This window comes from Physeter macrocephalus, chromosome 7, assembly GCF_002837175.3.
Source record: "Physeter macrocephalus isolate SW-GA chromosome 7, ASM283717v5, whole genome shotgun sequence".
Taxonomy (NCBI): Eukaryota; Metazoa; Chordata; class Mammalia; order Artiodactyla; family Physeteridae; genus Physeter; species Physeter macrocephalus.
Genome location: NC_041220.1, coordinates 49,968,167 through 49,992,462, shown reverse-complemented (window position 1 = coordinate 49,992,462; position 24,296 = coordinate 49,968,167). Strand labels below are relative to the sequence as shown.

The window sequence follows — 24,296 nt, the reverse complement described above, 5'->3', positions numbered from 1 at the left end:
TTTGTAGAGTTATGGATTGCATAAATTCAAACTCAGTAACTACTAACCTGTTTTCTAACACATATAAACAAAGTTCAACTATGTTTTACATTTTAAAAAGTTTATTACAATAAACAAGAATTTAACTTTACCAGAGGTTAAATATCTTATTCCAAACTTTTAGTAACAAGTGAAAATCTATAGAAAGTCAGTATATTTGCCATTATATAAAATGATTCACTTGAAATTATTTTTAAGTATAGTAGCACATTTAAAAAAATATTTTCTGAGACATTTACTTTATAAAACACAAATCACTCAGAAACATCACAATATCTAGCATATTAACTTATACTGATATATTTTCATTCAGTACTGATTCATTTGACAAATATTTGTTAGCACTCATGTACCAGGCTCTGTTCTGGACATGGTTACAGAGCAGTTAATTAGACATACAGGTCCCCGTTCTCATATAGCTTATTTTCTAGTAGAAAGAAACAAATAAACATGAAAATGCATGAATTTTATTTTATTTTTAAAGGGGTGATGTTTTAATTACTGGGTGGTTGCTTTAGTCTGAGTGGTTAGGGAAGGACTTGCTGAAGTGGGGACGTCTGAGCCTGAGATCTAAGTGACAAGAAGGGGCTGGTTATGGGAAGACCAAGGGGGAAGAGCCTTCTAACAAATGAAATCAAGAGCACTGGTGGCTAACTCCTTAATCTAAGGGGCAATAGTAAATAGTTGCAAGTGATATGAGCTTTTACATGAACTCACTATTCACTTCTTTAACCACATGTTTCTGTGGCCTATAAAGTGCCTCTGAGCCCCACAACTGAGATCATCTACAAATCTTGTATCATAGAGGTTCATGAGCAGACTTTTCGGGTTCCATGTATACAATGAAACTTATAAAAAATTCTGTATGTAAACGTACATTATTGAGAAGAGAGTCCATAACTTTCATGATATTCAGAGAGATAATGAACTCATATTAAGAACCAGTGCTTTATGTCTGAACACCCAGATGTTGTCCCTACAGGTCATACTGTCTAGAATGGGAACTGACAATCATTCAGAAGCATAATGCCAAAATCATATTTAATCTCTCAGGAGTAGTGAAGAAACATCCTTTCTGAGGAAAAGACTACACATAGATTCCACCTGAAACTATGGCACAGCCCACATCCATGGCAGTGGCAGGTAGGCCTCCCTGAGGAAACTCCTTGCCCCTTAAGTTTTAAGCTCTGATAGAGTACATACCTTCACTATTTACCTCATAGAAAAGGGAGGAAAGCTGTCCCTAGATGTCAGTCACTTCTGTGCACAACTCTAGCTACAAAACTCTTAAAGAATCCCCTATGGAAGAATCCCACATTACGCTATAATAAAAGCACAGGGTGCTCGCTTCGGCAGCACATATACTAAAATAAAAGCACAGGAACTTTAGGTACTTTAGTGTCAGACCAATACAGGTCATAACTCCACCTTATTACTTACTATGTGACCTTAAACAAGTTATTTAACCTCTCTGGCCTATAGACTCCTCATCTGTAAAATCTCATGGAATTATTGTGAAGTTAAATGAAGTAAGACATAAAAAGTGCTCTGTACATTAGCTGTCAAACAGCAGGTATTTTTAAAAAACTGGTACTGTATTTCATCAAATTTAAGACACCATTGACTATAAGACTTACTATTTTATGTGCCACTATGAAAGAAAAAAATGCCACCAATTAAACTATGATAAGCCAATTGTAAGATGAATCCCAATGTCAAACATGTTAAAATGTAAAAAAATAAAAAATAAAGTCTTTAAATCAAAGAAACAAGGAGGCCCATCCTTTTCCCAATAGTAAGATTTAAAGATTATAATTTCAACTAATGAAATCCTAATTATAGTCACCTCTCATGAGTCACAAATGCTAAGATGCTTAAAGGGCTGAAGTTAGAACCAACAGATAAGGAGACAGATGATTCCACAAAGTGCCAAGGAAACATCTGCAATTGTCATAATTTATTTCAGAGCAGTTCTGACCAAATCACTCAGAATTACAGTTCAAGATCCATTCAGAACACAAGCCACATGCTGTTGACTTTGGCTCTAGATAATATACCTTACTTACTATTACATGCAATTTGCTCAGTACAGAAGGTAAATGTAACAGTAATTATGGTTAAGCATAATACTCCTTTTATCAGTTTGATATAGACCATTACTCTAATAGTGAATTTTTTTAATAGCTTTATATAATTCAAAATAAACAAGTCTCTAAAAACATACCTGTCAACAAGTGAGCTCATTTTACTACAGCTTACGGTAAACAACATAACATATTACGTTTTCGTCTTGTAGTAGACATTTGTACTTCTCCTTGGGTGGAAAGAAAAACAAATGGTCATTAGTTTTCTAAAAAACTTAAGTCTACAAACACAGTAATTTGAGAAACACTATGTTTTCATAGAGACTTCAAAATGTTTTTGTTTCTATTGAAGGCTATAACATTATTTTCAAGCAAATATACTTAGCTGAGGCACATTTGAGGCTTTTTTTCCTTTTAGAAAAAGGACTACAGGGGAAAAAAAATTGAAGACCATAATTCATTTTCTTTCTATAACAAAATAGTGGAAATTAAAAAGCCAGTCTTCATATTCAGTATATACATTAGACTACGTAGGCTACACATGTAAGCCTATGTAAGCAGGCTATAATAACAACAGCTAGTTGGCAATAAACATTTGCTGAAAGCCTACTTTCTGTTAAACAGTATAGTTAGCTTTGGAAATAGAAGGATGAGAGACACAATCACTATAGGCAAAAATCTGCAATTAAAGAGGGAGATGGATAACTAAATAATTATAATAAAAGGGATGATGAAGATATATTGGTGTGGGGGGGCAGTCAGAGGAAATATTCTTGATGACAGTGAGTTTGTTAGGCAGCCTAGATTCTTGTTACTGAAAATGTGCTCCAGAGACCATCACCACCATCACCATCATCTGAGAGCTTGTTAAAATACAGAATCTTGATCCCAACTCTAGTCCGACTGAAGCAAAATCTACATTTTAACAAGGTCTTCATGTGATTTGTATGACCATTTAAGTTTGAGAAATAACAGACTAAAGGACAGGAAGAGGTAACAGTTGCAGGGATTCTAAGGCACAAGAAAAGTGATTTGCAAAGGCACAGGCATTTATAAGAGAGCGTCATATTTGAGAAAGTTTTCTCTTTAGAGAAAAATGTAGGCATATTACAACTGAAAGTTTTAATTACTAGAGCATAAAGTGAGAGACAACAGGAGTGGTAAAGAGGTGAAGGCAAGTCAAGCAGAGAAGAGCCTTATTATAAAGTTTCATACTCACATTGAAGGGATTAAAATTTACTGCTTTAAAACTCAGTCATAAGCCTAAAATTTATCTCTCTATATTCTATACAGTTTTGCTAAAGTATAAAGCAGGTTTTACCCATATAAGATACTTATATCTTATAGTCCTGAGTTAAATATTGAATAACCACCTTAACTCTAATAAATATCCTAACAGTTCTGAGGCATAAGAATTATTTTTTAATTAAAGTTTAGAAAATAGTGTAAATTATTGTGTAACTCTAACTAAACGAGAGAATATTAAAGGACATGAGACTCTATAATACTCTATCATTGTTTTTAAATGTACATTCATGAGAGGAAGAGAGAATAACTCTTGATAAATGATGCTGGGTTGCCCATGTGGTTATGGCTGAAGAAGCAGAACTGTGAAGGGCTAAGAGTTCTTAAAAGATAATGAGTGGGAGAGTCAGGAAAAATAAAAAGAACTAACTCCAGGATAAAATAGTGATTTTAAGTGTCTGGGTCAACATCAGCAGATGGAACAGAAAATTATAGAATTTTAGAGTTAGAAGAGACTTTAAAGATCACCTAAGTACAGCCCTCTGGTCTAACAGACATACTTAGCATCATGGTAATAACAGAGGTTGGTTCTATCACTAGAACAAAAAGAACAGTGCAAAGGTAACACAGCCAATTTGAGTGAATTAAAAAAAGAACAGTTTCAGTTTAAAGTTAAAAGACCAGATCTGAGCCTTATATGGCAGCAAGTATATGCTTGTTTAATTATCAGAAGGTAGAAATAGGGCAAACTAGAGGGAAAAAAGGACCCCAAGAATAAGAACTTATACTATATAGGAGAGGCCATGCTGACTATAAGGGAAGTGAATCCAAAATGCTTTAGGAGATAGACTGATGCTTTATTAAGCTATTTTACTATTGTTGGTTAACAATATTTTTCCAAACACTATTTGTTGTCCAGCTAACTGAACAACATAAAACTATATCTCTGATAGTTCAGTCCAAGATCTTTTCTCTACTTTTCCAGCCAACCATGATAGGCATGGTATAAATATAAATATTTATATTTATTTTTCCAATACCATGATAGGCATGGTATATTTAAGGGAAAGATAAAGGAAGAAGTGAAATAGGCCCAATTAAGTACTCTAAAGCAACTGTTAGGAGATTCCTCTTGCCTTCTTTACATGGTGTCGAATTAACTTTAACAAAACAAAGTGGTAATGTGGGAGCAGCCAAAGGTCTTATGTGGGGTCTATCCTAGGACTCACACTTTCAGTACAAAAAAGACTAGGCAGGGGCTTCCCTGGTGGCGCAGTGGTTGAGAGTCCGCCTGCCGATGCAGGGGACACGAGTTCGTGCCCCGGTCCGGGAGGATCCCACATGCCACAGAGCGGCTGGGCCCGTGAGCCATGGCCGCTGAGCCTGCGCGTCCGGAGCCTGTGCTCCGCAACGGGAGAGGCCACAACAGTGAGAGGCCCGCGTACCGCAAAAAAAAAAAAAGACTAGGCAGAGTCACACTTGCTCATGCTATGGATTCTAAGGAGTCACTTTTAGAAGACATGCGATGTCCCTACTCACAGCAAGGAATTTCAAGTAGATGGTCTAATACAGATTAAATATTATTAAAAGTCTTTTTTCTTAAATATTGATATTAATAGACCACTATGGTATGAAATAATCTGTCTTTAAAAGGATCAGTTACAGTCATTGGAGCAAATTAAATGATAAAGGATCAAATTACTGCTAGGAATCAAATGCTCCTTTACTTAAGCAACTTGAGCTCAAAGTCATTCAATGATATGAATTCCCAGCTGAGTAAGCACCACATTACTATTTTATCACAGTGGAGGGCAGGATGGCATTTTTTTTTATAAACATCATTTTTAAAACAAGTTTTAAACATTTATCACATGGGCAGGTATTAACTAACAAACCTTCTAAGCAATTCAAACTTTGCAAAATATGGAAGCAGGTATGTTTTAAATTCAGCATGCAACATTACACATAATTAACAGAAAATCTCAGTGCTTGGCAGTCCATCTTTGGAAAAGAACTCTTACATACAATATAACACATTCTGCATTAAAAATAAATTATGCAGTATCAGTATCTTGTCCTCTGAATCCCACCTGCTGTCACTTCTCAAAGTTTTCCATTTCTACATCACTGATTTCTCCCTCTATAACTGGAATATTCTGATCAACGTCTTAGTATTTTACCTTAAAAAAACAAACAAAACACAGACAAAAACTTCCTCGACCCAGCAACCCCCTTCAGGGATGGCCCTCCTTTTCTGCTCCCTTTCACAGAAAAACCACTCGTCAGAGTTGTGTACAGTTGGTGTTTCAACATCTTTAATTCATTCTGCTCTCTCATTTTAAAACTTAAGTGTTTATTTTCACAAATGTATACTTGTTCAGAGTTTAAAGTATCCAGTTTTACAAGACTTTTTAAAAAATCCGAAGTCTTCTGATCCGCATTTCCTACTTTCAACCACTTTCATCTCTTTAACTGTTTCCCTTGGTAGTTAACTCCCTATCTCTAAAAACTTTTACTTTATTACTTCTTGATTCTATTTTAGGTAGGATGCCTATACACTCCCAATTTATTTGAGCTGTCCCCAATGTAATTATTAAAAGTGCTTGCTTTTGCTCTCTAAAGTGTCTTTTTTTTTTTAAGCCATCATCTACTGAATTCCACTATAAAAAATAATAATTTAGCTTTGACTCCCCCCATCCTTACCTCATATACACGCATGCTTGCCCAAATTTCCAATACCGTGATTTTGGCTAGGTGGTTATATCCAGAGTTAACATTATTATGACTCTGTAAATACAATTCACAGTTAAGCCATATGGTATACTACAATTTTTTTTTTGGAATAGTTTTCCCTAGAGTTAATCATTGTTTTGTTTTGTTATTTACCTGGTTTTCTAAATACTTATCTACAATTCAGCCCTAAACTCTTCCTTGTCTAAATCTACTCTTAATATCTTCAAATACATTACAGATTCTACCAATTTAATCTTTTGCAGCTATTTCTCCTGGCACCTTCTGACCTACTCCTACTGGGAATGGATAACTATAATTGGTGACCAGCTGTAATATTGGGATCACTCTTCACTATCATCCTGGTGATTTCCTGGGTCTCTACGTAAGTTGCATTCCCTGTTTCTTGTATCCTATGGCTTCATTTTTTTAGTTTACTTCTTTATTTTTGTTGAGTACCTCCTACATTAACTGCCCAAGAAAGGAAACATGGCAGATAAATTTTTTTGAGACATCACAAGTCTAAAACTGACATTGGTCTATCCTTAATCAACAGTCTAGCTAGATTTTGAATACTGAGTTGGAAATCATTTTTCCCTCAGAATTATGAAGGGAAATCATCTTTCCCTTCTATCTTCAGTGGAGACACCCTTCTCCACTGTCTTCTAGTTCCCAGTGTGGGATCAAGAAGTCCAAAGCCATTCTGATTACTGATCCCTTATATGTGACCTATTATTTTTCTTATTCTGGAAGCTCTTCCTTTATCTCTCCCTTAAATATAGCATGTCTATCAACTGGCTGGAAAAGTAGAGAAAAGATCTTGGACTAAACTAGCAGAGATGTAGTTTTATGTTTAACAACATTTAACAGTTTTATGCCCTATTTTGGACTAATTTTCATATCTGCATTGGTCACTCCATGGGCTCTTTCTACCTGCAAATGTGTGTCCTCTAATTTCTGGAGAGTTTTGCTGAATCATTCACTATTCTGTATTTCTCCCGTCTAGTCCCTCTATTCTCTTTCTAGAGCTCCTATTTTTTTTTAACATTGGAGATCCTGGACAGTTGCCCCAATTTTCTTATCTTTTCTTTCCCATTTTCTCTTTGCTTTACTTTCAACATCAGTATCATTTTTTAGCCCTTCCATTGAGTTTTCCATTTCCGATTTCATTTCTTATTTTTTTCTCTCATGTTCATGGATTTAGCATCTCCTCTTATTTCTCAAACTATTAAATGACAGTTTTGTGTTTCTTTCCATTTTTACCTGCCTACCTGGTCTCCATTTCCCCTAACTTGGTATTTTCTATTTTGGTTTGGTCTTTGACTCTCACAAAAGAGGCTTTCCTAAAATGTCTAGTGATCTTTGGTTATAGTCCATATTTAAGGATGGGATCCTGTGAACGTTATTGTAAGGATATCAGGTTGGGACATTTCACTGAGGAAATTCTTTTTTTTTTTTTTTTTTTTTTTTTTAAATAAATTTATTCATTTGCTTTTGGCTGTGTTGGGTCTTCGTTGCTGTGTGCGGGTTTTCTCTAGTTGCGGTAAGCGGAGGCTACTCTTCTTTGCAGTGCGTGGGCTTCTCATTGCAGTGGCTTCTCTTGTTGTGGAGCACGGGCTCTAGGTGCACAGGCTTCAGGAGTTGTGGCTCGCAGGCTCAGGAGTTGTGGCTCTCGGGGTCTAGAGCGCAGGCTCAGTAGTTGTGGCACACGAGCTTAGTTGCTCTGCGGCATGTGGGACCTTCCTGGAGCAGGTCTCGAACCCGTGTCCCCTGCCTTGGCAGGAGGATTCTTAACCACTGTGCCACTGGGGAAGTCCTCATTGAGGAAATTCTTAATGTCAGTATCCTAAAATCTTTTCTCTTAGGTTGGTTGTAATTCTCATTTTCCTGGGCAAGTTTCATTTCAAAGTACATTCCAAGATACAACCCTTTCATTACCTTTTGTATTTGGGGGATCTTTTGAACTGATTCTTCAGAAAACTATAAGTTCAATGTATTCTTCTGTATGGCTGACCATCAGTCTCAGAATTCTGTTTAAACAAGAAAAAAATGTGTTAGTTTTACTCAACTTATATAGACATTTATTATGAAAAAGGTTTTAAAATAATTTTGAAACGTAACAAAATTTATAACTTTGTCACAAAAATATATTGGGTTTGCAAAATGTTTGTTCGGGTTTTCCTGTAATACCTTACAGAAAAACCCAAATGAACTTTGTGGCCAAACCAATATATAACAAATGCTAAACTCTATAAATTGTCTCTAAAAGAAAATAAAAATAAAAATAAAAAAACTACAACAATCACTTTTGATTCTGCTGTAGAAGTTAAAAGACAAAAGTATAAAAATAAGTATAGCTATAAAAATATGTTAATGAATACACACATAAATGTGTTAACGAATACTCATATATAATGAATATAAAAAGATGCAATTTGTGACAGAGATAAAGTGTGGTGGGGGGAGAGAAGTAAAAGAGTAGAGTTTTTGAAGTTAAATTGTTATCAGCTTAAAATAGATTGTTAAATCTATAAGATGTTTCATGTAGACCCATGGTAAGCACAAAGAAAACATCTATACAGGATACACAAAAGGAAATGAGAAAAGAATCAAAGCATGTCACTAAAAGAAAACAATGAAACACAAAGGAAGACAGGACAGGAAAAAAGTGACAAAAAGCTACAAGACAGACATAAACAATGAACAAAATAACAATAAGTCCTTCCCTGTCAGTAATTACTTTAAATGCAAATGAATTAAAGTTGCCAGTCAAAAGACAAAGTAGGTAAACGGATAAAAAAACAAGATCCAACTACATGCTATCTACAAGACTCTAGATTTAAGGACACACAGAGACTAAGACTGGAAAAAGATATTCCATGCAAATGGTAACCAAGAAAGCACAAATGGCCATACTTAACATCAGACAAAATAGACTTTAAGTAAAAAACTGTCACAAGAGAAAAAAAGGACATTATATAATAAAACGGTCAAATTTATCAGGAAGATATAACAATTATAGATATATATACACCCAACATCAAAGCACCCAAATATTTGTAGCGAAGATTGACAGAACTGAACTGAGGAACAGACAACAACACAGTAATAGTAGGAAATTTCAATACCCCAGTTTCAATAATGGACAGAACCCTAGACAGAGAAGATCAATAAGAAAATGAATGGCTTGAACAACACTACAGACCAATGGACTTAACAGAATATTCCACCCAACAGGAGTAGAATACACATTTTCCTTAAATGCACAGGGAATATTCACCAGGATGGATCACATCAGGTAGCAAAACAAGTCAACAAATTTAAGAAGATTGAAATGCTTTATCAAATATCTTTTCTGACCACAATGGAATAAAACTAGAAATCAGTAGTACAGGTAAACTGGAAAATTCAAAACATGTAGAAATTAAACACATTCTTGAACAATCAATGGGTCAAAGAAGAAATCAAAATGGAAATTAGAAAATATTTTGAGACAAAAGCACAAAACATCAAAACTTATGGGATGCAGCAAAAGCATCATTAAGAGGGAAGTTTATAGTGGTAAATACTACATTAAAAAAGAAGAAAGATGTCAAATATAAAGAACCTAACTTTATACCTCAAGGAACTAGAAAAAGTCCAAAGTTAGCAGAAGGAAGGAAATAATAAAGATTAAAGCAGAAACAAAATAGAGCATAAATAAAACAACAGAAAAAAAGTGTTTTTAGCGAAGAACAACAAAAAGAGGAAACATTACAAATGATACCAAGTAATACAAAGGATCATAATAAACTATCATGAACAATTAAATGCCAATAAACTGGATAATCTAGAGGAAACAGATAAATTCCTAGAAATATAGAACCTATCGAGACTGAATCATGAAGAAATAGAAAATCTTAGCATACCTATAACTAATAAGAAAATTGAATCAGTAATCAAAAACCTCCCAACAAAGAAAAGCCAGGACCAAACATTCACTGAAGAATTATATCAAACATGTAAAGAAGAATTAATTAGCACCAATCCTGCTCAAACCCCTCCAAAAAATTGAAGGGAAAGGAACACCTTCAAGCTTATTTTGTGAAGCCAACATTACCTTGACACCAAAGCCAGACAGACTCCACAAGTAAAAACTACAATATCCCTGATAAATATAGATGCAAAAATCCTCAACAAAATATTAACAAACCAAATTTAATAGCATATTAAAAGGATCATACACCATGACCAAGTGGGATTTATCCTTGGGGTACAAGGACGTTTCCACATACAAAAACCAGTTAATGTGATACACCACATTAAGGAACAAAGCATTAAAATCACACAATCGTATCAATTAATGCAGAAAAAGCATCTGACATAATTCAATACCTTTTCATGGTAAAAACACTAAATAAACAAGGGATAGATAGCAATTTTCTCAAGATAATAAAAGCCATATATGAAAAGCTCCACAGCTAACATCATGCTCAACAGTGAAAAACTGAAAGCTTTTCCTCTAAGATTAGAGGAACAAGGCAGGGATGGCCACTCTCGCTACTTCTATTCAACATAGTACTATCTAGAACAATTAAGCAAGAAGTGAAAGAAATCAAAATTGGAAAGTTTGAAGTAAAATTATCTCTCTTCACAGATGACATGATCTTACATGTAGAAAGCCCTAAAGAGTCTAGCAAAAAAAACAGAGCTAATAAACATCAAATAGGACACAAAATACATATACAAAAATCAGTTGCATTTCTGTATACACTAACAACAAACAATCTGAAAAGGAAATTAAGAAAACAATGTCATCTATAACAGCATCAAAAGGATAAAACACTTAGGAATAAATTTAATCAAAAGGTAAAATTTCTGGTGTGGAAAGAACCTCAGGAACTCATCAGTTTCAGAAAGAAATGTTCTTTCACTAACAAGGAAAATCAGGAATTACTGTATTCTTACTACTTCGCATTGTAGAACTGAGATATCGCTATAACATTCTCATTTTTAACATTCTTCTAAATCATGAGCTCCTTCAAAGCAGGAGTGAAGCTTCACTTATTCATCTATTATTAGGACCTGTCAGAATATTTGACAAATACTAAAAACTCAATAATCATTGTGAATAACTGAATTAACCAAGACCAACCCAACCTTGCTACACCAAAGTTAATGCAAAGCTTTACCCTCATACTTTGCTTCTGACCCATCCAATGTCCATTCTAGAATTTTTTTAAAAAACCAAGAATTTGCTATATATGTAATATGACAGCAAGAAGGAGGGATATTTTTGATAGCAAAAAAAAAAAAGAGAGGGTATTTTTGAGTACAAAAAGGGATTTTTTTTTGATGGCAACAACAAAAAAATCCCTGGAGATTACGGACTCAAATAAAAGTAAGAGGTCTGAGTCAAAAACACCAGAGCAATAGAACTTAATTCCTAAAATGTGCATGAAGCAAAATTCAGAAGCAGATCCCAGTGTCCTACTTGGTTTTAAGTACTTTGGGATCGAGTTACTCGTCAGAATTAAAGCACCTAACAAATCCAGCATGCTGGAGGAGTAAGTATAGAAGTTAAGACCATGAGTTTACAGTCAGAAAAGCAAGGATGAAAATCTTTGGACAATTTACTTAGTTATCCTAAGCCTCAGATTTCTTACCTAAGGCAACTGTTGTGAAGACTAAAGGATATAATATATAGGGATACCAATTATTAACCAAATAAACACAAATGGAAACTCCCCCTTTAAAACCAAAATTACAGGTTTAAATATTTGCAGCACTTCAAAAGGTTAATATTTTTACCATATGAGGGTCTCTAAAAGTTATCTGAAAAACGGTTAAAACCCAGCTAAAAACAAACAAACAACAAAGAGTATAACTAAATGAGGAGCCAGGAAGAAAACAAACGGCTAATAAATGTAAAAATTATTCCTGGCTAGAAATCAAAGAAACTTAAGTAAAAACATATTATAGTTAAATATTAGTGATTCCTTAAAAATTCTACTTCATATATTTATCATTCAGCAAATATTTACTGAGTACCAATACAAGTAAGTGTCCGATACGACGCTGACTGTAGTTTGGAAACGGTGAAATAGACACAGCCACTACATTTGAGGCATTTCCCAGAGAACCCACAAAGTGCTCTCTGAACACACTGGGAGTGACAAAGAAGTTAAAGAAGCCTCCTGGAGAACTGATACGTAAGCTGAGATCTGAAGAATAAAATAACAGTTCACCAGGCAAAGAGATAGAGAAATTTGATCTATGCCAAAAGAACAGTATATATGCAAAGGTCTGGAGACATGAGAAGGAACTGTGATTTTAGAATACTACAAGTAGTTTCGTATGATTAGGGCAAAAACCTAAGGACAGGGGGTAACAGAGGTTGTGGTAAGAGATGATAATGGTGAGGTGAGTAGATCGTGAAAGGTCATATGGAGGTAACTCCCAACACCCCCGCCCCCTCAACAAAGACACTGAAAGATTTTAAGCAGGAAACTGACATTAATAGACATTTGTTCTTTTGAACCACCATACTGGCTACAACACAGAGAATGGAATGGAAGGAGGCTCAACTAGAATTAGAGAGACTAGTAGAAGTAGAGCATTATAATAGTTCAGGTAAAATAATACAGAAGCAGAGATTATAAAAGGAAATATAGGAATTTTAATAGATCCTGAGATGACTAGACAGAACCTGGTGACTGATTTAACAGAAGCTGGGGGCAGGAAGCAGTCAAGAATATCACTCAAATTTTGGCTTGGACACATATGTGGGTTGATAGGTAACACAGGAGTAGTAAGTTGGAGGGTAGTGGGAGGGAAAGATGTTGAAAGCAGTGGCTAACATTTATTGAACATTTACTACAATGTTACTTTGAAGTATCGGGCATTCTTCAAAGTTTTCTCTCATTTAAGACTCAACAATCATATGAGGTAGGCTCTATTATTATCTCCATTTTACAGATGAGGAAACTGAAACACAAAGAGAACAGGTAAGCTGGCCAAGGTCAGCAGTAAAGCTAAGATAGGAACCCTGACAGTTTAGCCTGAACTATGCCCTTAATTACTATGTAACAAATACCTCACAAATACTTTTAATGACGGATTCAGTTTTAGACATGTTATGTTTAAGATATCTATGGGACATGCAAGAGGAAAAATGTCCAGTAGGCAGTTGGAAATGTGGGTTTGGCATTCAGGAAATAACTGGGTGAAGATGTAAAGTGGAGCCAACAACATAAACAGGTAAAGATAATGATTTGATGGGCTTCTCTAGGAAAAACATAAAATTAGGAAAAGAAGGCTAAGACTGAAACCTGATGAAAAATTAATATTTTACAGACAGGCAGAAGAGTAGCTAGTAAAATGGGGAGGAGGCAGAGCAACAATGTAAAGAAATGGCTCTAGAAACATTTCCTGGGTGTGAATTATGGATCAGCCCCTTTATTAGCTGTGAGTCTGAGACTAGTCACTAAATCTCTGTGCATCATTTTTTTCATTTCTAAAATGGAGATAATAGTAGTACCTACCACATACAGTTCTTTTGAGTATTAACTATGTTACACGTTTGGACACTATATAGAAAACAGCAAATGCTCAATAAATTTTAAGTATGATTAGTGTTAATAATAGTATCAACTAGATGGAAAACGACCAAAGATATAGAAGAAAGCCAGGAAGGATTATTTGTCACTAAAATTAAAGGAAAAGAGTGCTTTAAGAAGTTGACAATGTCAACACTGCACTGTGGAGAAGAAAATGACTCTAAAGTGTCTATTACATTTAATAACAGTTTGATAAGTTTGGTGATGGAGATATGAAATAGACACTGAACAATGCTTTAAGAAAGTAAATTAGGACTCCCTTTCTTAAAAAAGGTTTGGTGAGAAGTGTCAATAACTTCAAGCACTTACGGTCTTTGACCTAGTAATTTCATTTCAAAAAAAAAAGGAAATAATCACAGATGTAGCCAAAGTTTTACATTCATTGCACTATTATTTAAAATAGTAAAGCCTGGAAGATTTAAACATCCAACAGCAGTTAACAGTGGCATTAAAATGTATCAAACATAAATCCAAATATGTTTAAGTACCAACTGTTGTTATTCCTGAGTAAATTTGCTTATGGATTTTTTCCATTTTTAGTTTTTCTTTAGCACTTTCTAAAATTTTTCCAAGAACATGTATTATTTTACAATCAGAAAAACTTAACTTCTGCCTTTTTAATGTTTGTTTTAATCGTCCAATACTAGAGCCCTGGCTACCATAAGAACATAAGATACATGTTATCCATTCCAGAGAACAAAACACGAGTAAGAAAGTAACACATTACTATTAAAAAACATGAGTAACAGAGACTGTTTTCCTATGTACTTTTCATGTAACTTAAAGAAAAAACTTTAAATTTCATCTAATGATTGATAATTTTAAAATTATTCATTAAAAAGGTTTAACTCAAGAACCTGGGCTTAAAAAATGGAAACCACAATAAACCCTTTTCTAACTTAATAACCTATTGACCCACTGACCTACTTTGGAATTTAGGTTAGTTCAATCTGATATCACAGATCTTTCAGGGACTGATGGATCTACTAACATTAATTAAAAGTAGTGCTGGGGCTTCCCTGGTGGCGCAGTGGTTGACCTGCCGATGCAGGGGACACGGGTTCGTGCCCCAGTCCAGGAAGATCCCACGTGCCGCGGAGCAGCTGGGCCCGTGAGCCATGGCCGCTGAGCCTGCGCGTCCGGAGCCTGTGCTCCGCAACGGGAGAGGCCACAACAGTGAGAGGCCCGCGTACCGCAAAAAAAAAAAAAAAAAAAAAAGTAGTGCTGAAATTTAATTGACCGGTATAATACAAAACCCCACAATCCTTAACTATATTTATCACCATTTATGAAAAATTCAAACTTGCTTCTGCAGATTACTGTTTGTATTATAGCTAAAAAGGTAAGTATTTCTAAGAGAACAATTTTAACTTGTAAAAAAAAAGACTGAAATACTTTTTAAATTAATTATTTAATGTATGAGTAAAGATGAAATTTAACAGTAGTTCTCACTTTATTCAATACTGAATGGGAACATTAGTCCACCTCTATATAAAATATTAGCAAGATGAAAAACATTATTGACTCTACAGCAGTTTCTAAGACCAACTTAAATTTAAAATTGACAGTAAGAACAAGAAACACACCCCACACCAAAGTCTCATGAACCAGACCTCTTAGAACCAAAGAAGATGCTGGCTCAAGACAAACATCAAATGCTACCAAAATTCTAGACTGTCAGATGTCTAGACGTGAGGTATTTTTGAAGCCTCATTAAGTAAACAAAAACTGAAAAATTAATACAGCTCTCTCAGTGGCACACAAGACTACTGCAATTATTCAACTAATGTATTTCTTCCAATAATGTCTGAGCTCCCTCTTCATGTGATGGACTGATCTGGTCCACAGAATACATGAGCACCTTAACCCTTTTTTGAGATGAGACTGAGGCCTGAGCCTGTCCCCACCCTCAAATGAGCCCCATAAAAGATCTGGAGCTGCAGGAAGAGCCCAAGCCTGAGTCTCAATGTGAACTACACACTGAACCAGGTACCGTTAACCCTGAACCTGTACCACCCTGCACCAGGCCTCACACTAGTATCCACAGGAAGAAAGACAGGAGCCTGTGGTAGGCAGAATAATGGCCCCACTAAATGGGCCACGCCCTAATCCCTGAAACCTGTGAATATGTTTCAAAAAAGGACTATGCAGATGCGATCAAGGTTAAAGATTTTGAGATGAGTAGTTTATGCTGGATTATCTGGGTGCCAATGTAATCACATGAGTCTTTTAAAAGCAGAGGACCTTTCCTGGCTGTGGTCAGAGAGCTGTGAGACAGAAAAGTCAGAAGGGTGCAGTGTTGCTGGTTTTGATGGTGAAAGAAGAGAGCCACAAGCCAAGGAATAGGGGCAGCTTCTAGAAGCTTGAAAACACAAGGAAACATTCTCCTCTGAAGCTTCCAGAAAGGAATGCAGCCCTACTGACACCTTGCTTTTAGCCCAATGAGACCCTTGTGGAACTTCTGAGCTGCAGAACAGTAAGATAATAAATTTGTACTGTTTTAAGCCATTAAGTTTGTGGTAGTTTCTAAGTTTGTTGCTCTATGACAACAGAAATTTAATACAGGTCTAAAATCTCTGGCTCTTGCTAAATCTGCCTTTCCCAAACCCTCTCTCCCTCCATATTTACAATAATCTACCTAGGAAACCACCAGGACTAATCCCATTATGCCCTACTTTCCTTTTAAATCAGTCACCAGGAGAGGCCCAAGACTCTCAGGCCACCCCCCCATCACCTAGACTCTTGTCCCTATATACTCTGTATATCCCCACATTGACCCCTTTCCCCTTTCTTTCCCAATTTCCAAAATCCTTTCATTGTGTCCTCTGGATTCACAGTACACCATTAGCAAAATACCCTACTTCCTCAATATTGCTTCTCTACACTCGCTTCACGTTTCCTGCACCAACAGATCTCTTGCTCTCCTCCAGGAGTTCTGCTCTATCTCCAGGCCTTTCAAGTGATAGCTGTTCTTCTCTCCCATGTCTCGTATGTCAAGGCCCTGGTGTGAGGGCCTCATTGTCGTTTCTGAATTCTTCCTCTCCCTCCCTAAACCCCCCAGCTTTGAATCTCATGCCCCCAGACTATATCAGTTATTTCCATTTGCTTGTTGTAAGCATTCATAAACCCCCAGAATTAGCCCTCTTTCTCTGAGGGCTGTCTCTCTCCAGTACCTCTTTTGTCATTGTTTTTGATTTTGATATCTACATAAATGATCCTCCCAACATCTTGGCCAGTCAATTCCCTGATCTCCTCTCCTCCAACAATCCTGCGCTTCCCTCCCACTCATTCCCCTGGAGTTACTCTAGAATTCACCGTTAGCAATAATCACACACCCCCTCCATATTTTCAATTTCAAGCACTTTATCCCTCTGAATCTCACACAAGGGCTAGGATAGCATGTGATCTGCTTGATTCAAACCCATCAAAAAAAAACCAAAACAAAAAACCACAAGCATTTTTTTCTAACTGGCCATATAGCTCTAATTTATTTATTTATGTCTATGTCTTTTTTTTTTTTTTTTAACCTGTCCTAGCCTCATAATCTTTGCTGAGCCCTTACAGTTTCTCATCCCATAAAAGGTACGAAGGAGCAAGGCAAGTTTATCTGAGATGGTCAGGGGACATCAGAGATAGTAACAGTCTCTGTTGGTCAGGTTGTTCATTATTCCTTATCAGAAACACTTAATTCTTTTTCATGTTTGTCTGAACTCTAGGCTTCCTTTTTGCCATTGATTCCTTTGTATATTTAACATATAGATAAGCCATTCCATGAGCCATTCTGTGGCAAAATGCAACTTGCTTACAACTCTAATACAGCTGAAGTCAAGCTGATAATAAAAATGTCTTATAATTCCAACTTATTTACAGCATTTACTAATAGAGGCGCATATAATACAAATATTAAAGAACAGGTGGAAGGAAACCAAGGCTTCTGAAGATCACTTGCTCTGCCACATTATAAGACCCCAATTTTCCTTTCTAGCTTCATTCTCTCTCTCCAGCCTCATCTCCCACTCCACCTTCACTGTATACATACTCCTTATTCTCTGGCCACACTAAACATGTCACCATTCCTGTGAAGTAGAAAATAAAGATCCCTGGGTACACAAAGGTCTGCCCATCAGTGTCCAGCATATTATCAACACAAATGACTTCTTAATATACTAAACTAAAATTGATCTTTGCAGGAAATCACATTGTCATTCACATTAGGATTCAATTAATCAACACGTAAAACACATGTTAGTGAAAAACTAAACAGAGGTACCATGTATTAGTTTCCTGTGGCTGCTGTAACAAATTACTACAACCTTAATGGAAGAAAACAACACAAATTTATTATCTCCCAGTTCTGTAGGTCAGAGTCCAACACAGGTCTTACTGGGCTAAACTCAAGGTGCCAGCAGGGCTGCATTTCTTTCTGGAAACTTGAACAGAAAAATCTGTTTCCCTACCTTTACAAGCTTCTAGAGGCTGCCTGCATTCCTTGGCTCATGGATCTCCTCCTCAATCTTCAAACCCAACAGCAGACCAAGTCCTCCTCAGGTTGCCATCTCTTTTGCTTCCCTCTTCCCTTATTAAGACACTTCTGATTACACTGGGCCCACCCAGATAATCCAAGACAATCTTCCCACTATAAGGTCATTTAACCTAACACAATCACAGTTTCTGGCAACTTAGCATATGGACATCTTTGAAAGGGCATTATTCTGCCTACCACATCCCATGACCCAAGAAATCTCTTTGGTGAACACAAAGTATCTTTTGGGGATAAACGTTAAATAATTTGATCTATCAACAGATAGAAGACTATATCACCATTCAGAAGTTTATAACTATCTGAACTATCTGTTCCTTTCATGTTTCTTCAAGGGAATTGAAAAATAATGTAGATGAGAATTCCAGTTGCATGAGTTCAACTGCAACTGAAGGTCAAACTTGATTGCTATAAGTGACAGGCTCTATGGATGCTTTTCTGAATGGCAAAAGTTTTAACGTCCAAATGAATATGACAGCATACTTTCCCTTTTGGACAATTATTTAATGGGCTACACCATATACAAAAATGGCATAATTTATAAGTATCAAATGTCAAAACAAGATTGATCAATCCCAGCCTTTGTGGAATGTTTTATTTTTCATTTTTTTTTTTCAGGATTGAGAAGACAGAAGCTCCCCTTCTGGTTTTCATAGAAGAGCTTGTTTCTGCTCTGGTATTATTACTTTCTTGTCATTTCTCATTTTTTTTAATTTTTAAATTTTATTTTATTTATTTTTTTATACAGCAGGTTCTTATTGGTTATCCACTTTATATATATTAGAGTATATATTTCAATCCCAATCTCCCAATTCAGCACACCACCAACCACCCACCTGTTGCTTTCGCCCCCCCTGGTGTCCATACATTTGTTCTCTACATCTGTGTTTCAATTTCTGCCCTGCAAACTGGTTCATCTATACCATTTTTCTAGGATCCACATATATGTGTTAATATACAATATTTGTTTTTCTCTTTCTGTTTTTCTCTTACTTCACTCTATATGACAGTCTCTAGATTCATCCACGTCTCTACAAATGACCCAATTTCATTCCTTTTTATGGCTGAGTAATATCCCATTGTATATATGTACCACATCTTCTTTATCCATTCATTAGGATTCAATTAATCAACACGTAAAACACATGTTAGTGAAAAACTAAACAGAGGTACCATGTATTAGTTTCCTGTGGCTGCTGTAACAAATTACTACAACCTTAATGGAAGAAAACAACACAAATTTATTATCTCCCAGTTCTGTAGGTCAGAGTCCAACACAGGTCTTACTGGGCTAAACTCAAGGTGCCAGCAGGGCTGCATTTCTTTCTGGAAACTTGAACAGAAAAATCTGTTTCCCTACCTTTACAAGCTTCTAGAGGCTGCCTGCATTCCTTGGCTCATGGATCTCCTCCTCAATCTTCAAACCCAACAGCAGACCAAGTCCTCCTCAGGTTGCCATCTCTTTTGCTTCCCTCTTCCCTTATTAAGACACTTCTGATTACACTGGGCCCACCCAGATAATCCAAGACAATCTTCCCACTATAAGGTCATTTAACCTAACACAATCACAGTTTCTGGCAACTTAGCATATGGACATCTTTGAAAGGGCATTATTCTGCCTACCACATCCCATGACCCAAGAAATCTCTTTGGTGAACACAAAGTATCTTTTGGGGATAAACGTTAAATAATTTGATCTATCAACAGATAGAAGACTATATCACCATTCAGAAGTTTATAACTATCTGAACTATCTGTTCCTTTCATGTTTCTTCAAGGGAATTGAAAAATAATGTAGATGAGAATTCCAGTTGCATGAGTTCAACTGCAACTGAAGGTCAAACTTGATTGCTATAAGTGACAGGCTCTATGGATGCTTTTCTGAATGGCAAAAGTTTTAACGTCCAAATGAATATGACAGCATACTTTCCCTTTTGGACAATTATTTAATGGGCTACACCATATACAAAAATGGCATAATTTATAAGTATCAAATGTCAAAACAAGATTGATCAATCCCAGCCTTTGTGGAATGTTTTATTTTTCATTTTTTTTTTTCAGGATTGAGAAGACAGAAGCTCCCCTTCTGGTTTTCATAGAAGAGCTTGTTTCTGCTCTGGTATTATTACTTTCTTGTCATTTCTCATTTTTTTTAATTTTTAAATTTTATTTTATTTATTTTTTTATACAGCAGGTTCTTATTGGTTATCCACTTTATATATATTAGAGTATATATTTCAATCCCAATCTCCCAATTCAGCACACCACCAACCACCCACCTGTTGCTTTCGCCCCCCCTGGTGTCCATACATTTGTTCTCTACATCTGTGTTTCAATTTCTGCCCTGCAAACTGGTTCATCTATACCATTTTTCTAGGATCCACATATATGTGTTAATATACAATATTTGTTTTTCTCTTTCTGTTTTTCTCTTACTTCACTCTATATGACAGTCTCTAGATTCATCCACGTCTCTACAAATGACCCAATTTCGTTCCTTTTTATGGCTGAGTAATATCCCATTGTATATATGTACCACATCTTCTTTATCCATTCGTCTGTCAATGGGCATTTAGGTTGCTTACATGACCTGGCTATTGTAAATACTGCTGCAAAAAACACTGGGGTGCATGTGTCTTTTTGAATTATGGTCTTTTCTGGGTATATGCCCAGTAGTGGGATTGCTGGGTCGTATGGTAATTCTATTTTTAGTTTTCTAAGGAACCTCCACACTGTTCTCCATACTGGCTGTAACAATTTACATTCCCACCAACAGTGCAAGAGGGTTCCCTTTTCTCCACACCCTCTCCAGCATTTGTTGTTTGTAGATTTTCTGATGATGCCCATTCTAACTGGTGTGAGGTGATTTGGATTGGGTTGTTTGTCCCTTTACTATTAAGCTGCATGAGCTGTTTATATATTTTGGAGATTAATTCTTTGTCTGTTGATTCATTTGCAAATATCTTCTCCATTCTGAGGGTTGTCTTTTCGTCTTGTTTGTAGTTTACTTCGCAAAGCTTTTAAGTTTCATTAGGTCCCATTTGGTTTTTTTTGTTTGTTTGGGGTTTTTTTTTTTGCGGTACGTGGGCCTCTCACTGTTGTGGCTTCTCCCGTTGCGGAGCACAGGCTCTGGACGCACAGGCTCAGCGGCCATGGCTCACGGGCCCAGCCGCTGCATGGCATGTGGGATCTTCCCAGACCAGGGCACGAACCCATGTCCCCTGCATCGGCAGACGGACTCTCAACCACTGCACCACCAGGGAAGCCCGCATTTGTTTATTTTTGTTTTTATTTCCATTACTCTAGGAGGCGGATCAAAAAAGATCTTGCTATGATTTATGTCAGAGTGTTCTTCCTCTGTTTTCCTCTAAGAGTTTTATAGTGTCCGGTCTTACATTTAGGTAATCCATTTTGAGTTTATTTTTGTGTATGGTGTTAGGGAGTGTTCTAATTTCATTCTTTTACATGCAGCTGTCCAGTTTTCCCAGCACCACTTACTGAAGAGACTGTCTTTTCTCAACTGTATATCCTTCCTTCCTTTGTCATAGATTAGTTGACCATAGGTGAGTGGGTTTATCTCTGGGCTTTCTATCCTGTTCCACTGATCTATGTTTCTGTTTTTGTGCCAGTAAAATATTGTCTTGATTACTGTAGCTTTGTACTATAGTCTGAAGTCAGGGAGTCTGATTCCTCCAGCTCCACTTTTTTCCTTCAAGACTGCTTTGGCTATTCGGGGTCTTTTTTGTCTCCATACAAATTTTAAGATTTTTTGTTCTAGTTCTGTAAAAAACGCCATTGGTAATTTGATAGGGATTGCAGTGAATCTGTAGATTGCTTTGGGTAGTAGAGTCATTTTCACAATGTTGATTCTTCCAATCCAAGAACATGGTATATCTCTCCATCTGTTCGTATCATCTTTAATTTCCTTCATCAGTGTCTTATAATGTTCTGCATACAGGTCTTTGGCTCCCTAGGTAGGTTTATTCCTAGGTATTTTATTCATGTCATCTGCAAACAGTGACAGTTTTACTTCTTCTTTTCCAATTTGTATTCCTTTTGTTTCTTTTTCTTCTCTGATTGGTGTGGCTAGGACTTCCAAAACTATGTTGAATAACAGTGGTGAGAGTGGACATCCTGGTCTTGTTCCCAATCTTAGAGGAAACGCTTTCAGTTTTTCACCATTGAGAATGACGTTTGCTATGGGTTAGTCATATATGGCTTTTATTATGTTGAGGTAGGTTCCCTCTGTGCCCACTTTCTGGAGAGCTTTTATCATAAATGGGTATTGAATTCTGTCAAAAACTTTTTCTGCATCTATTGAGATGATCATATGGTTTTTATTCTTCAATTTGTTGATATGGTGTATCACATTGATTGATTTGCATATATTGAAGAATCCTTGCATCCCTGGGATAAATCCCACTTGATCATGGTGTATGGTACTTTTAATGTATTGTTGGATTCGGTTTGCTAGTATTTTGTTGAGGATTTTTGCATCTGTATTCATCAGTGATATTGGTCTGTATTTTTTTTTTTTTTGTATCTTTGTCTGGTTTTGGTGTCAGGGTGATGGTGGCCTCACAGAATGAGTTCGGGAGTTTTCCTTCCTCTGCAATTTTTTGGAAGAGTTTGAGAAAGATGGGTGTTAGCTCTTCTCTAAATGTTTGATAGAATTCACCTGTGAAGCCATCTGGTCCTGGACTTTTGTTTGTTGGAAGATTTTTAATCACAGATTCAATTTCATTACTTGTGATCAGTCTGTTCATATTTTCTATTTCTTCCTGGTTCGGTCTTGGAAGGTTATACCTTTCTAAGAATTTGTCCATTTCTTCCAGGTTGTCCATTTTATTGGCATAGAATTGCTTGTAACAGTCTCTAAGGATGCTTTGAATTTCTGCGGTGTCTGTTGTAACTTCTCCTTTTTCATGTCTAATTGTATTGATTTCAGTCCTCTCCCTCCTTTTCTTGATGAGTCTGGCTAATGGTTTATCAATTTTGTTTACCTTCTCAAAGAACCAGCTTTTAGTTTTAATGATCTTTGCTATTGTTTTCTTTGTTTCTATTTCATTTATTTCTGCTCTGATCTTTATGATTTCTTTCCTTCTGCTAACTTTGGGTTTTTTTTTTTCTTCTTTCTCTAATTCCTTTAGGTATAAAGTCAGATTGTTTATTTGAGATTCTTCTTGTTTCTTGAGGTAGGTTTGTATTGCTATTAACTTCCCTCTTAGAACTGCTTTTGCTGCATCCCATAGGTTTTGGATCATCATGTTTTGTCATTTGTCTCTAGGTATTTTTTGATTTCCTCTTTGATTTCTTCAGTGATCTCTTGGTTATTTAGTAACGTACTGTTTAGCCTCCATGTGTTTGTGTTTTTTACGTTTTCTTCCCTGTAATTGATTTCTAATCTCATAGCACTGCAGTCAGAAAAGATGCTTGATATGATTTCAATTTTCTTAAATTTACTGAGGCTTGATTTATGACCCAAGTTGTGATCTATCCTGGAGAATGTTCTGTGCGCACCTGAGGAGAAAGCGTAATATGCTGTTTTTGGATGGCATGTCCTATAAATATCAATTAAGTCTATCTGGTCTATTGTGTCATTTAAAGCTTGTGCTTCCTTATTAATTTTCTGTTTGGATGGTCTTTCCATTGGTGTAAGTGAGGTTTTAAAGTTCCCCACTATTATTGTGTTACTGACGATTTCCTATTTTACAGCTGTTAGCAGTTGCCTTATGTGTTGAGGTGCTCCTATCTTGGGTGCATATATATTTATCATTGTTATATCTTCTTCTTGGATTGATCCCTTGATCATTATGTAGTGTCCTTCCTTGTCTCTTGTAACATTCTTTATTTTAAAGTCTATTTTATCTGATACGAGTGTTGCTACTCCAGCTTTCTTTTGCTTTCCATTTGAATGGAATATCTTTCTCCATCCCTCACTTTCAGTCTGTATGTGTCCCTAGGTGTGTAGTGGGTCTCTCGCAGACAGCATATATATGGGTCTTGTTTTGGTATCCATTCAGCGAGCCTGTGTCTTTAGGTTGGAGCATTTAATCCATT

General features: G+C 36.2%; 1 protein-coding gene across 10 annotated transcripts in view; it reads right to left on the bottom strand.

The window, feature by feature from the left end:
* The window catches only part of CLOCK (clock circadian regulator), a 136,334-nt gene that overhangs the window by 61,147 nt on the left and 50,891 nt on the right, over positions 1-24,296 (bottom strand). For 8 of the 10 annotated variants that reach the window (XM_024131922.3, XM_024131924.3, XM_024131921.3 and 5 more), the window contains 2 exons: positions 8,037-8,128; positions 2,264-2,353 (listed from right to left, as the gene is read on the bottom strand). In XM_024131922.3, the coding sequence (XP_023987690.1) occupies positions 2,264-2,310 (47 nt within the window). In that variant the 5' untranslated portion in view covers positions 2,311-2,353; positions 8,037-8,128. Of the gene's footprint in view, positions 1-2,263; positions 2,354-6,071; positions 6,090-8,036; positions 8,129-24,296 lie in introns of those variants that run through there. The other 2 variants (XM_007121138.4, XM_007121137.4) reach the window with 2 other exon arrangements.